We start from the raw sequence: 15,709 nt of genomic DNA, 5'->3' as shown, positions 1-15,709 counted from the left end.
TTGTTTTGTTTGTGTGTGTGTTTAATCTTGGTTTCCTGGAATCACTGTGTATCTAAGTCTGAATTATGGCACTAAGATATCCATTTCCTAATCACAGTACCTATGAATGTTACCTCTATGGCAAAAGAGATTTTGTTAAGGATCTGAAGGTGGGAGGATGTACTGGATAAATTATCCAGGTGGGTTCTAAATGTAACCATGAGCATCACAATGAGAAAGAGGCTAAGGAAGTTTTGATTACAGAAACAGGAGAAGGTAATGGAACCACAGGGACAGAAATTAGAATGCTGTAGGGACCATGCTAATAACAAAGAGCAAGCAGGATATAGCTGAAAATTCCCATCATGAAGTGAAGAAAATGAAGATAACCCCCAGGTGTGCTACTGCAGGGAGAAGAAGGTCAGAAAGAAGAAATAGTACAGGAGCACTTCGCATTCCCTGTGGCTCGGCTCTTCTTGGTTCGACCCTTTATGGAAAAGTTAAGGTAGATCCAGAAATAAAAGGAAGTACTTGAAAATTAGATAGGCTGCTATAAAACAGCTGGGCTTCTTGTGACCCCACACATGCTTCTGCTATAGGGCCTCCTCCCCAGGCAGGTGAAGGGGTCAGATGACCTGGCTGGCTTCCCCACTAGTGGTTAGTCAGCACACCAGCATGGAGGATGTGTACACAATCATCTGGAATAGGCATCTGGATCTTTTTTAAGCAGGACTAAACAGTTGCTCCTTGTTCCAAAACACTTTTCTGTTTCTGTTGCTATTTTCAGGTCCAAGGAAAATGAAAAGCCATGTGGATGCACAGCAATTGAAATCTTGCCCCTGTTTTGGAAGAGATGTGACTCAGGGTTTCCTTAAAAAGAATTATTCATTGTGTACCCCATTATGTTCATATTTCATTGGAATAAGGAGGAAAAGGGAAATAAAAGAGGAACTACAAAGAAGAGGGAAAAAATAAAAGTATGGGGGCAAGAAAGTCCAAGAAAGAAAGAAAGAGACCATAGGGTGCTTGTGCGTGACTCTCTTTCATATGGAATTAATGGTGGTTTAATGGGGTATGAAAGGATGTTTTACTGGAAACAATGAGGAACAATTGTCTAGCTCACGTTTCATTTCACAGGTCATTATTGCATTAAGAAGTAAATCGACCAAGTCCGGTAAATAACATTCTGCGTATTGCCGAGAGCTTCAAACCAACAATTTTAGCCATCACAAACTAATATCTCTGTCATTTTAACCCTTGCAGGGTTGTGCTAGGGGGCTAAACAATTACAGCCTTCACCCAGTTCTAGCAGGTGAGCATAATTCATTGCCCCTCTAGTCCCTTCTTTTGCAAAACCCAAGAGGCCATATTTTAGCATTGTTGTTTTGTTGATGAGCCAGCCTTAGCCAAATGCAGCTCTGGTGGCCTTGAAAAACAACCCCCATTTTAGTGAGTGCTGCAGGCATCTTTAAACAGACTGCTTCCTTTGCAAAATTAATTGCTGCAAAATGCAGTGCTCCCTCATCTAAGCTTTTGCAAGCTCATACTCAGCTATTTGGGCGGGCCATAGATGTGCCTGAGAGATCTGGAGAAAATGAGCTTTTTTCCTTTATTATAGAAGTTCACATTTGTGTCACCAAGCATCATCAGGCACTGGACATCCAGAAGTTCCTTAATGCCCAAATTCTGGTTCCATTAACTCAGGGACAATTGGAGGATGAAGCAAATGCTGGCAGTAGCATAGTAAAAATCAGCAAAGATGGTTTATAGTAAACAATTATAATTAAAATTTAAGTAGTAAAATGTACATCATATTTAAAATGTACATCAAAATAGAATATTTTCTTGCTTCAACTTGTGATGAAAATTAGACAAAATAATGTTAATATTCATAACATTACATACTCATGTCAAGGTCAACAAGGTTATACTGATAATTTTTCCATCAAAGCTTGATATTTACCCTACAGAATAAATATGAAGTTATTCACATTTCCATAGTACTCCTGAAACAAGATAAATGAGATCTAACTTTTTTCTTGTAAGAAAAAAAAATCTTACAAAGATAGTATCTATATTCCAATCTCTTATTTCTTACTTCACCTTGCCCAACTTAAATTAAGGCCTTAGAAAAATTATGGCCTATTCCTCCATAAAATGCCCTAATCCTGAATATGTGAACATGGCAAAGGGACTTTGCAGATGTGATTAAAGTTCTTAAAGTAGGGAGGTTTTCTTGCAGTTTGAGCATTTGGAAGCAGAGAACTTTCTCTGACTGGTTTCAGAGAGCTGTAGAAGAGAAAATAAGATTCAAAGCATGAGAGTTCACTGTTGCCTGCTTGGAAGATAAAAGGAACCACAGTCAGGGAATGCAGGATCCCTAAAAACTAAGCAGAAACCACAGCCTACATGAAGCAAGGAAATGGGCCTTCAGTCTTACACACAGAATTGAATCTGACCAAGAACCTGAGTGAGACTGGAAGTGGATTCATGCCCAGAGAGAGCAGAAAGTTCTCCCAGACAGCTCTGGAACAAGGACAGTCAGTCAAGTCTACGATGTTTTTGACCTACTAAACTGTGAGACAATACAAGGAAGTTGTTTCAAGACATTGAAGTATTATCAATTTGCTATAGCAGCAATAGAAAACGAATGCCAAAACCAATGAAGCTGGTGATGCTCAAATGTTCAAAGTCACCATCCCAAGCACTGCCATGATAAAAAGGAGCAGCAACCGCAATGGAATAGTAGTCACTAAGAAGAGGTACTTCATACTTATCCCATGCCAGGATGGGGCTAAGGTCTTTATATGCAATCTTTCTTTAAAGCTATCATGTTCTAGGATCTTCCTCTTTGCCACTAACGTGGTCAAACACAAAGAGTACAGTGCAGATGTATGGACAGGCTAGTTTCTACATGAGCAAGGCACAAAGAAAGTTGCATCCTATGAACATCACCCAAAAGGGAAGAGATTATTATCCATAACCACATTTTAAAAAAATTAGCTTCACCTCCATTTCTGCATGGCAATTACTTTCAGAAACTTACATTCAATTTTTATTAATATGTCTCCTGTGAGGGAGCAAAGCAAATTGGAATCAGGTCCCACTGGGAGTCCTTAATTCCATAGCAGAAAGATTGGCTGCTAGGTCTAGGAAAATTTCTTTTCTTCAGTTTCCCTTTTGCTGACATGCTATACCTAACATCCAACTCATTTTTCAGGATTTCCATTGGTCATATAAATGAGTTTAGAATCACTGTTCTTGTTAAAATAATAAGTAGTACATGTACATGAATTTTTTAAAGAATATAACTTCCTAGTCTTTCCCTCTGAGAAACAGTCCTGAAGATCAGGATAGCAGAGGGGAAAGAGGCATGGGATCTTTACTTTTCCATTGTATATGTTTTACTGTTTCATTTATTCATTCAACAAAAATCTGTAGGATAATTTCTTAAAAGTGAAGTTGCTGCCATAGAAATATAAGCCTTTAGATGGTTGTTAGATGCCAAAATGCTATAATAAGTAGAATTTGAAAACAATGTTTAAGAATTGTTTACTCACACTTTCCCCAACACTGAGAATTATCACACTTTTTAATTATTGGCAATCTGATTGGTAAAACAATAATGCTTTTAATTATAGTAGTAGTGGCCATTGTTGTCTTAATAGTGGTGGTAGACACTTTATTGAGCTTTTCTCTTTTAATTCTTATAATAAAAGTAGGAGCACATAGAACTAATATCTATGCTTCCTAAATGAGGATACAGAGACTAAAAAATATAAGTAACTTGCTTAGAGTTGCAGATGTAGTGAGTAAATCCAATTCTGGTGACTGTACTCAGTGCAACGGTTTTATTCTGCTTTGAAATAAATTGAATTTTATTTATGTTTATTAACATTTGTATTTATTTCTCTATGAAATGCTTTTTGAAATTTTTCCATGTTTTCTCAAATGGTTTATTATTTTCCATCTTAAATTTTAGTAAAATTTCATATAAATATAAATATATAATTCATATATATTTATATTTATATGAATTTTATATATATATATACATATATATACACATATTGGGTTACAATATTTTCCTAGTTTTAAAGTTTTATTCTAGAAATTCTTTATAGAAGTTTTTAATTTTTATATAACATTTTTCAAACCTTGTTCTATTTTCTAATTTTAATTCATGAAAGAAAATATCTTCATTATTTTATGATTATACAACCTCATTAATATTTTCTGATAAACCTATGGCTTTTCTCAACTTTAATGCACATGAAATTTATTTTTATAAAGAGAAATATGTAAATTTTTAAAGAATTTTTTTTCTCCTTATGTGCTTAGTCAAATACTCCAACATCATTACATGGAGTTTGTGTTTCCTTCTAATTTAAAATGCCACATTTATTGTAGACAAAAATCCTCAAATGAATTTGGATTTATTTATTTATTCGTTTTGTTTTGTTGTGCCAGGGACTATACTCAAAGTCACTTCACCATTGAGCCATACGCCGAACTATTTTTTTTTTTGAGACAGGATCTCACTAAATTGCTTAGAGCTTCACTAAGTTGCTGAATATTTCTTCGAACCTGCAATTTTCTTGCCTTAGTTTCCTGAGCCATTATCCTATATGTATGTGCCACTCACCCAACTATTTCTGATTTTGTAAAAATTATTTTATCAACATTTCTATTTCTAAGGTATTTTTAATTATTGCCCTTAAAACATCAAAAACTAGAACCAGTTTTTGCTCCTACTGTGAATATAAAAATATAAATGCAAATATAAATAAACAAATAAGCATATAAAAAAAAACCCTGAAAACTAGATCAAAGATTCTTTCAGCTGGGCTTAATGACTTATTCCTGTAATTCCAAATACTGAGGAGGTTGAAATAGGAGGATCACAAGCTCAAGACCAGTCTGAGCAATCAGTGAGAGCCCTACCTCAAAGTAAAAAGGTAGCAGAATACAATAGTCATTAATATGGTATTATGTAAAAATGTGGATGTGTAACCGATGCGATTCTGCAACTTGTATTTGGGGTAAAAAATGGGAGTTCATAACCCACTTGAATCAAATGTATGGAAGATGATATGTCATGAGCTTTGTAATGTTTTAAACAACCAATTAAAAAAAGTAAAAAAAAAAAATAAAAATGTTCTAGGGATGTAGTTTAGTGGTACCACATGCAATTCTGTATATATCAAGATATTACAAATTCTAAACTCTGGGATTAAACCAAAACTACTGATTATTTTGTGTTTTTCCAGTACTTCTCAAAGAATACTTGTTGATTCTATACACTTCATGCCTTGCAGTCAGAATACATTTTGGGGAATATTGCCTTATATTAATTTATTAGTTTGCAGGAAGACATGTAAGTTGGAAAGAAGTCATAAGATTTTAGCATCTTTGATTTGGTAAGATGAATAGGTTCTATCACCATTCAATGCATAGGTGGCCTCTACATTTATTTTCTCAGAAAGTTCACACACTTACAAGGCTACATGGTGTATTTTTCAATGAGTTTTATTGATGATTTTAATAAATTTAATTGGAAAAAGAATTTTCAAAATTTATTTGATCTTGAACCATAATTTTCACAATCTCCTGATTTAATGATTGACGAAAATTCTTTGAAAATGCTAATATAAATTATGCATTGATTAAGTCTGTGCAATGTACTTTGTGGGACTCGAATTCATGACTTTTGACATTTATTCATTCATTCGGTGAACATTTACCAAGTTCTTACTATGTTTTAGGAACTGTACTAAAAATTCAAAAATGTTTGCCTTCATGGTTGTTTTAGTCAACTTTTTTTAAATCACTGTGACCAAAAGACCTGAAAAGAGCAATTAAAGGAGGAAAAGTTTATTTTGATTTACAGTTTCAGAGGTTCCATCCACATACGGTGGACTCTCGAGCTCTGGGCCCAAGGTAAATCAAGGCATCTCAGTGGAAGGGCATGGCAGAGGAAAGCTTCTCAGAACATGGCACCAGAAAGCAGAGAGAGAGAGCTTTACTCACCAGGAACAAAATATAAATCCCCAAAACACATCCCCAGTGACCTATCTCTTGTAGCCACTTAGTACCTGCCTATAGCTACTTTTTAGTTAATCCATATCAGTGGATTAATTAAACCACTGATTAGGTTACACCTCATAATCTAACCATTTCACCTCTAAAAAATCTTACATTGTCTCATATGTGAGCTTTTGGGGATCACCTCATATCTATGCCATCACAATGGTACTTGTTGTCTAGTGAAAAGGCAGACCTGTGCAATAGCAACAGTAGAACATGAGAAATACAGCAATGGAGTTGAGTGACAGGCGGATGCATTGAGAGCAGGATATCCACACCACGTGGGAAAGGCAGTGAGCTTTTCACAGGGAAGGTGCTTACACTGCACTACAGAGGACAGACCTGCACCTGCTGTTTCTAAACACAATGCCTTTGCTTACCTTTTTCACACAGTCCTTTTCAATCTTTACCCATAGATCTCATTAAAAATTCCATTTTCTCCCTAGTGCCTTTGTGTACATCCCCCACTACATGTGATTTACACAGTGTACTTTGTGCTGATTTTGGATCAACTGTATTCTTCCATCCCATGTCGTGGTGTGCCTTCCACCATGTGTGAGGGCAGGAATTGTCTCTTCTTTGGATTCCTAAAAGTGCATGGCACCTTGCTCTCACTGTGTACTCCATAGATACTGTCTAGATTGGGAGAAAAAGAAAAAACAGCATCATTCATAAAGGGGAAGCTACAGAAAAAATGCCACAATAAAATTTGACCTTATGACCATAGCTAGTTCTCTATAACTACTTCATTTTCTTCAAACAACCTCCAATGGTTAGTGTTGTAAAAATTTGGTTTATCTTAGTTGCAACATAGTCCCTTTATTTTGTACATAAAGAAATGGCCATCTATAAATACATATTTGTATTACATACAAATAAGATAAACTAAATGAGACTTTTTGTTGTTATTACACTGCTTTTCAAAAAATGCTAAAGGAACTGACAGTTACTTTTTAAAATCTAAAAATCTATTTGTTATCAAATACAGTAGAAATATGTGAATTATTTGGTTAAATATATATCTGCACAGAGTTACACCAGATGATTTAGACCACATGGTAATTATCTAGAAGTGGTTATGAGCCCAAATTTGGAGTCAAATATGGTTTTAAATTTTGGTTCTGCACATTCTATCTGTGGAAGCATGAAAAATTAGTTAACTTCTCTGAAACCTTAGTTCCCCAAATGCTTAAAGGGAAAAACAACTCTTACATGTTTAGGTTGTTGTAAGGATAAGTGAGGATGTTAATGAACGACAGAGCATAATGACTGGCACATGGAGGGTACTGAATAAATGGGGACCATCATTATTACTAGCTAGGGTGGATGATTGCTGGAATAATTGCACAGACTCATTGTGCTCTGTACTTATTGACAGAGCTTTGTGAGGAAATTGATAGATTTAAGACAGCTAACAAAAGAACGTAGAGAAAGAAGGAAGAAAACTTGGATGGTAGGCTCTGGACAGAATATAGCCCAGTCTTAAGAACACACTTCAATCCTGAGTCCTTTGCTCATTAGCTAAGTGACTTGGACAAAGTATCTTACATCTCCATTATCAGTTTCCATATCTAAAAAATGGAGGCAGAAAGAGTGTTTCTCCTAGGATAGATCCTGTTAATGACATTAGATGAGATGATTCATCTACAAGCCTCAGCAGCGAGCCAGGAATATAGTGAATATTTTTTATGATAGTTATTGTTAATGGAAGATCTGAGGAGCAAGATAATCACAGTAATAAAATGTCCAGATTGAGGAAAGGTAAAGGAAATTGTCCCCACAGATCACATGTCTTTTCATGTCATCCTTTACAAATCGCACATGAAAATCATACCAATGCTCAGCATGGACTACTCCAAAAAGCAATCAGTTATTGCTATGCCATTCATTGCCTGGAGACCAGGCAAGTCCTGGGAGAGTGAGAAAATGAGGTGAAGGAAAGTTGCTCTTTGGGTCTTACAAAGTACCACTAGAAGCCTTATCCTTTGCCTGGGATAAAAATCCCTTGCAGCCACATATCCCAAAGAGTCTAATATTTTCTGAGACTTCACTGTGCCTTTATATTTTAATACCCTGACATCTGGAATCCTAAAAGTCTAATGTTTAACCATAAATATCTGCTGAGATTAAAGAGCTATATACCAAGTTTCAATCTTTGGGGCCTATAATTGCTTGGGAAAAGAGAATGGTATTTCCCCCTCTAGCTAGAAGAAAAAGACCTCTGCAAGCACAGATATTGGCAGACAAATTTTCTAACAACCGTTTCCTCTCTCCATTCTGTCCTCTCATTTTCTCCCGCCCTCTCCATTCTCTCATTTTATAATACCGTCTTGCTGTCACTCTCAGGACAAATGGGAAGAAATAGAAGCCTAGGAAGCTTAAAGAAAAGACGCATTTCAAGATCTAGCCACAGAGGGTTGAGAAAATGCTTGCCACTCTGCAAGTCTCCAACTCTCCCTTTATTCAGTTAGAAGCCACTTCATCATGATGTGGGCAGACAGTCAAAGGCCAACTTTATTTTCTTTTTTATCAGCCTAATATTTTACTTTTGATTTGAGACAAGTCACTCTTAAGGTCTCTCCATAGTTTATAACTTTCTTGAGAAGTGTCCAAGAAGTAACACAATTTGAAAGATGTTCCTCACCCTCTCGGTAAAGAATGGGAAACTCACACCTGCCCTAAATGTAGATTTGGTCAAAAGTGCTGCTCCAACAGCCCTAATTTGATGAAAATGATGTCAAGGAGAGTGTGGGAAAAGCTTATCGTGAAACTTAGTCTTTTTAAAAATTAATGATTCAATGTGGAGTTTAAAAAATAAACAATATCAAACCTGTTTGTATTCAGTGATTTGTGATGAAAGTGATATTTTGAGGTTATTTGATTCACCTCAGTACCAGAAGATATCTGTTAAAACGTAAGGGTTTAACATATTGTTTTTATTCCAAGACTTAATCTAGATTGCAAACATTCCTGTGTCTTTTTAATGTTTTTTTTCCCTTTCAGAAATATATCCAGTGTGTATATACGTAAATGTTTATGTCTGTTAGTATTCCATATGGAGAACTAATTCTTGATTTCTCATGAGAAATTGAAACTGCCCTCTTTTTAAATTAAAAATATTGCCTTCTTAAATATCTTGTTTTTCTCCTTCAAAGGGCATATACAATTCGATGGCAGTGATTTTAAATACAACACAATAGAATCACTTGTGATGGTGCGCATGTGTGCGCACATGTAAAAGGCCTGGAATTCATGCATGCCTATTGATTCAAAATCCTCCCAAACACAAATGAATGCTCAATGCCCAGATGAATCTGATGATAAGCCAGCCTTGGGAAGCCCTATCCTGACAACACTGTGAAGAAATATTGGGGGTTTTGTTTTGTTTTAAATTTTCTATCAAAGACATAAATTAATGTAAAATCATATATGTAAGTTATAATACAAATTAGATGCATGAAATGTAAGCCCCACATTTTGCATTTTGTTTATTAGACTGAACAGACTCTGTTCAAATTGCTGTGTTTCTACCTTCTGATGCACAATCGCCTTCTGCCTCATTGTGGGAAAGCACCTTTTTTTTTTTTCAGTAGTGGAGATTGAACCCATGGCCTCATGCTGGGCTAGAGCTCTACCTTTGAGCTACATCCTCAGCCCAAATTGCTATGTTTCTCAATGGTAAATTTCTGTAATTATGTCTTTTGAGTGGTCACCAAGAGCTTGTGGGCCGGCACAGACTGGTGGGGCACTGGTGTGGGACAGCATCTCTAGAAGCCCCTCTTGTCTCAACCTACACAGCTTCCTGTGTGCACTGCCTGCTTGGAGCTTTCTCCCATCCATTGGGCAATCACTCCCCAGCAGGCAGTAGGCTCTTTGCAGAGAATTGATAGAATCCTACCACCTCCTTCCAGAACCTTTAACACAGTCCATGGAAATAGAGAATAAAACAATACTTACCAGGGATAGAGGGGTAGAGGGGAGAAGAAATAAGTAGATGTAAAACAGTGGACAAACTTACAGATTTGTAGAGAGAATAAGTCTAGAGACTAATGTACCATATGAGGGCTACAGTTAATAACATTGTATTATAATCAAATTTTTACTAATAATTAATTTTTGGTGCTCTTGCCACAAAAAAATAACAAAAAGGTAAATAACTATCTGAGATGAAGAATATGCTAATTTGCTTGACTATAGCAACCATTTCTCTATGCATATCGAAACATCATGGTGTACAACTTAAACATACATAATAAAATTAAGTAACTCCATTTTAACAAATTGCATGCCTGTTAACCTGGCCTACAAAGGAGCTTGCTTCTGTCTATCTGCAACTATTTCTCATTAACTACATCCCATTCACACTGGTCTCCTTTCTACCCACACTCTCAAACTTGCTGAGATCATTCTTATCTCAGAGCCCATGCTCTGACTGGTCCCCCTCCCTGGAAATCTCCTCCCCTTTCTCAAAGTAGTGACTCCTCACTCTTCCTTCAATTTTTAACTGAAATGTAACTCTGTTTCAAATATCTACTTCCATATATCCCATGCACAATTTTAATTCTCTAGTGTAAAACACTATTTTTTTAATCCCTCTTATCTCTACTGTGTTTTGTGCATATATTTCATGATACCATCCTGGTCACTATATGGTTTCCATGTAGAAAGATACTGGTAGATAGTCATCAAACAAAAACACATTTTTGGAATGAAGGAGAATGGCAAATTCAGCATTTAGCACATGAAAGGTGCTCAAGTATCTCTAGCTTCTATATTATCTCCCTCCTAGCCTTCTTCAGCATGGTTGAGAAATTGCCGAATGCTATCAAAACTAAAGCTCTGATTTCTTTCAGTCCCCTCACACCAGCACAGGTCCTTCCCATGTGTGAACTAGTCTGGGAGGTGATGCCATCCATTTTAGAAGGGGACAAATAGGAAATGATTAAGAAGCCAGAATGGACAGCCCTGGTATTAATATTCATCTAAGTGAGATATTAATTTCAAGGCTTTGTTTTTTTCTAAATGATTCTGGACTTACAGATCTAATCAAAAGAAATTCTTTCTGGAATAAAATGCAAGTAGTTTGCAAAGGATCGCCTGTTTGGGATTAGCTGTCTTGCACTCTATTGCCATGAATTTTTCAAAGTTGGCTGCAAATGCAAACTTGCAGATAAGTATAAAGCAAAATTAACAGTTCACTTTTTCCCCTGGCTACACACCCTGCACTACACAGATAGCAAAACACTGGCACAGCGTTCCTACTAGCTGATCCACACGGGTGGTTTTTGCTCCTGATGCCTGACAGTATGCTTGGGACCCAGTGAGTACAACTTAAATGTGCAAATAAAATCAGTTGTTTCCAAATTCAAAGTAAACCTCAAAGAACAATGGATTCCAAAAGGATAGGAGAGATTTGCCAATGAAAGAGATAAAAGACATAAGGGTATGACAAATCCAATGACATTAGGAGTAAACTGAGCCTCAATTCTAGTGGTCTCCATTTTCACCTGAGTCACATTCCTTTCTCTGATTGACAGAAGAGCACAGACTGCTGTCTTAAAAATACAAAATACAATTCTCTTACAATTAAATTTATGCTTTTCTCATCTAATAGATTATGGACAAGGACTAGAAAGTATCTAAGAGAGAATAGTTTAAAAATGTTGAAGCCTTGCCTTAGAGAAGAAAAGATTTACCCATATTTTGGAAATCAAAGGAAGATACTACAAATCTATTAGTACCTAGAAAGCACCATGACTCAGTGTTGTCTCCTTCATTGAAGGAGGATATGTATTATTTTCCTGATGCACCAAACAGCATATTCCACTGTGAGAATCCTTGCCATTGGCACCTATAGCAACGTCATCTAATTTTTATAAAGCTTCAAAAAACATCAGGATCTTAGACAGTTGGTCATACACCGCTTCATACATACACTCAGCCAGTCACATACATATATATACTAGTCCATATCCTGATAGTAAATGGCAGGTAGTATTATATTACCTTCCAGAGTTTTACCATTGATTCATGTTTCATAGCCATGGTTGAAAGCTGAGGAAAAACTAACACACCAGCATTGCAAACAATGGCAACAGCATATTTGTGCCCGAATAATGAATTGCATATTGTGGTAAGCAACCACCTAAGGTTCATAAAAATGTTCCTATGATTTAAACATGGAGCATTGGATTTATATTTCAGAGTTCTATTTGTAACAGATATTTTCACATCCTTGTTTTTGGCACCCACCTTTGCATATCAAAGTGTGCTACTGCAAAAACCTATGACTTCCTTCTAAGAAAAAAAAATCTTTTCTGGCTACAGGAAAGAGTATACTTGGTCTGTGGTGAGAGAAAGCCCAAGGGCTAGAGAGTCCATATAGCCTGAAGCATCTCTCATTCTATGGCAAGAAGATGTACAACTTGTAAGTGCATCATTAGCTTCCTCAAGGCTTGGTTGGGACCATTTGGGGTCATGATCTCCTGGCGTTTCCAGCAGAGTTGAGCTCTAGCTTACACAGTGCTCACTTGTTTGAATGCACATCCTTTATTGGCTTAATTTCCCAGTCTCATTTCCCACTTTCTTACTGAAGTTTTCTAGGATTAACCACATAAACTACTTGATTCTAAGCTTTGCATTTGAACTAGACATTATCTTTAGTCCTTTTTCTTTTCTTTTAGGATGAAATTTTCATTAAACATTATAGAACCCATATCCCTTGTTATTAATTGCACAGAAATATGTCCCTTACCAAATAACAAGTCCAGAAAAGTCCCACAATTTATGGGTTTACACATGGGATGGTACAAACACTTGTGAAAATGAGATTATTCTTAAAATCAATAGAAAATCTAACTATAGAAATCTATTTTAGTAGATCTAGCAGTAAATGGAAGAGTAGCTGCCTATCATCTTTATTTTTCTTTTACAACTCTCCACATATTTTTTCTCTCTCTCCATATATATGTACATGTACATGTGTGTGTGTATCTGAATTTCATTCTTCTGTGCAAACATGTATTTGCTGGTTATATTCATATATATAACCTATATACTAAAATTAATATTTACTCAGCATTTCTATATTCTCAGCATGACTTTAAAACCTATACCATAGTCCCCACAGCATGTCACTCTATTGCAAAGATAAGTCTTCAATATATAGAAAGATGCAAGATGAATATAAAAAAAGTATAACTGTTCAAACATGGAATTTTATGGAAATTAAAAGAATTATACCAATATACTAAATGCCAAATTTTATACTGTGACAGTAGTTCAAATGGAAGAAAGATGCAGCCAAGTAAAAAATTTACCTAGAATCTTCTGCATTTCCGACTTCAATATTAGAGATAAATCCATAAGCCAATGACCTGAAGGCCTTAATTTCTTCTGGATGCTCTTGAATGGTTTGGAACAAATACTGTTAACATTCTTCCTGGGTATCCATAACCATTCATTTGATGAGCCAGTCAACCAATATTTGTTGGGCATCATCCCAAATACACATCAGTAAGCCAGACAAAATCCCAGCCCTCATCAAGTTTGTGTTTAAAGCGGCAAATAACAGATAAACAATTAAGCAATTATATTTATAATATATTGTCAGGTAATGGGATTGTGACCAAAAAATAATAATAAAAATGAATGCCTAGTGGGGCCAGATAATAGTGTACAAAATAATTCTCTAGATGAGTGGTTATGGATGGTTTCTCTGAGGAGTCATTATTTGAAAAAAGGGAATCAGTTCTTAAGGAAGAGATAATAAGATGTTCCAAACAGAATAGTAGCCAGTACAGATACCCTGAGCTAGGGATAAGTGTTTTACATTAAAGGAAAAATTGTTAAGAAGACTATGATAGGTAAGCAAAGGGGAAGCCATAGGTGATGGGAGAATGAGCAGGCAGGAGTCAGACACTCCAACTCTCTTAGGCTGGTTGTTTGGATTTAACATTGATTTAATTCTGTGTGCATGGAATGCCACTGGAAAGTTAGAAAGATAATTCTGGCTATTGTGTAAAGATTGGACTATGGGCTGGTTCTGCAAACTGAAAGTTATCACCATTGAATGAATGGTATTTCCATCTTGGTCCTGAGCAAAATTAGGGAAAAGAAGTAAAAGTTCTAAGAACATAGTCCTGGGACAGTCATACATTCAGAACTTAAAAAGGAGAAGAGTGGTCAGAAAAGAAATCTTCAAAGAATAAACCAATGAAGCAGGGAGAAAGCAGGAAACATTCTTTAAATATGCCTGCAACAGGTTCCAGATGAATTCAAATGGGAATTCAGAGTCTCATTGTTAGTGGAAATATAAAGACAATGATCTTCCCAAGGACCCAGATATAAAAGTTTCTATGCAAAGTGACTGGTTGTATCAAAAAGAAGAAGTACTTCTGAGCACAGCTCAGGTTAAGGGACACCTGCAGAAAAGGGAGAGAAACCTCGTGGTGTCTCTTGTACCACTCTGACCAGAGTGAGAGCCTTTAAGTTCTGACAGAAGAGATAAGTGGACTCAAAATCCAAAAGGGCTGGTTCAATGCATGCTGTGGATTATTGAGTATGAGAGCTGCTCAAACCAGATGACTCAGCCAGTGAGAGGAGTATTCTTCCACCTGTGCACAGACCTGGATGCTGTGCCTGCAACTTAGACACAGGTAAACATACAGGGCACGGCAGTAATGTTGTGATATCTCTTAATGACAGCATTCCTGTGATGCATGTGACTTTGATGGTATATTAGCATAGACTCCAACTCTAGAACCTAGTTCCTATGCAGTATATTTTGTTGCCACTATACCACACAGCCCAACCAGCTTCTTCACACACATGCTAGTACTACCACTGGCATCCTGTGCAGACACAACCAACCTGTGTTATAGAAAGATCCAGTCCATTCTGCCTCAGTTTTAGGAAATACAGAGATTGGTGGAGGCAGACCCAGGGCTCTACCATCCATATCTTTGAAGAGATATTTTCTTGGACTTTCACAATCTGATTCAGGGCAGGTCACTCTTTCCAAATCTCTCCTATGAATAAAGACAAAAAGCAGCTCTCATTTCATGATAGGCAGCAAGAAGAAAACATTGGGTAGTGCTAAGCTCATATATAACAAGTTCAACAGAATTGTATCATTAATAATATGTTAAGTAGATATGAAATAAAACTATATAGGAAATAAGTTATTTCCCAGTTACATGGTCAAGAAGAAAGACAATTTTATTAATAAAATATTATGGACATCTAGTTATGTAATATTTACATGAATTATTGAATTTCTAAGAGGCAAGGTATAATACATGCTTCCACTTCTAGTAGCTACTGAACATAATAATTTCTTCATAGACATTCAGAGTTTTGTAATATTTTAAGATGATCTCTATAAATATAACTATATTTAAACTATATACAAACAGTAAAAATAGATAATCTCATTCAAAGATCTATTGTAAAGTACTACTGACAGGTTGGGTAATATAATGGTGATATAACTATATATTATCCCTGCACTTCTAGAATTTAGTTGAGTAGTATTTAAAATAAGTAATAGGTATGTACCTTATAAAAGTGAATTATAGATCATTTATTTTACTTTGGCTTATCTACTACTTTTAGGTGCCAGTAGTAAAAATATTAAATATTT

The 15,709-nt window shown here is 36.0% G+C and overlaps 1 protein-coding gene across 8 annotated transcripts in view; it reads right to left on the bottom strand.

The window, feature by feature from the left end:
• The window catches only part of Pkhd1 (PKHD1 ciliary IPT domain containing fibrocystin/polyductin), a 432,625-nt gene that overhangs the window by 95,743 nt on the left and 321,173 nt on the right, over positions 1–15,709 (bottom strand). For 7 of the 8 annotated variants that reach the window (XR_013425107.1, XM_005318573.4, XM_078019904.1 and 4 more), the window contains one exon: positions 14,938–15,095. Coding sequence is in view for 7 of the 8 variants with exons in the window: in XM_005318573.4 (XP_005318630.2) it covers positions 14,938–15,095 (158 nt within the window). In the remaining variant the exon portion in view is untranslated. Of the gene's footprint in view, positions 1–5,487; positions 6,703–14,937; positions 15,096–15,709 lie in introns of those variants that run through there. The other variant, XM_078019907.1, reaches the window with a different exon arrangement.

The sequence above is a fragment of the Ictidomys tridecemlineatus genome, chromosome 8, assembly GCF_052094955.1.
Source record: "Ictidomys tridecemlineatus isolate mIctTri1 chromosome 8, mIctTri1.hap1, whole genome shotgun sequence".
NCBI classification, from domain to species: Eukaryota; Metazoa; Chordata; class Mammalia; order Rodentia; family Sciuridae; genus Ictidomys; species Ictidomys tridecemlineatus.
Note: the sequence above shows the minus strand (reverse complement) of the source record. Positions and strands in the feature narration are given on the sequence as shown.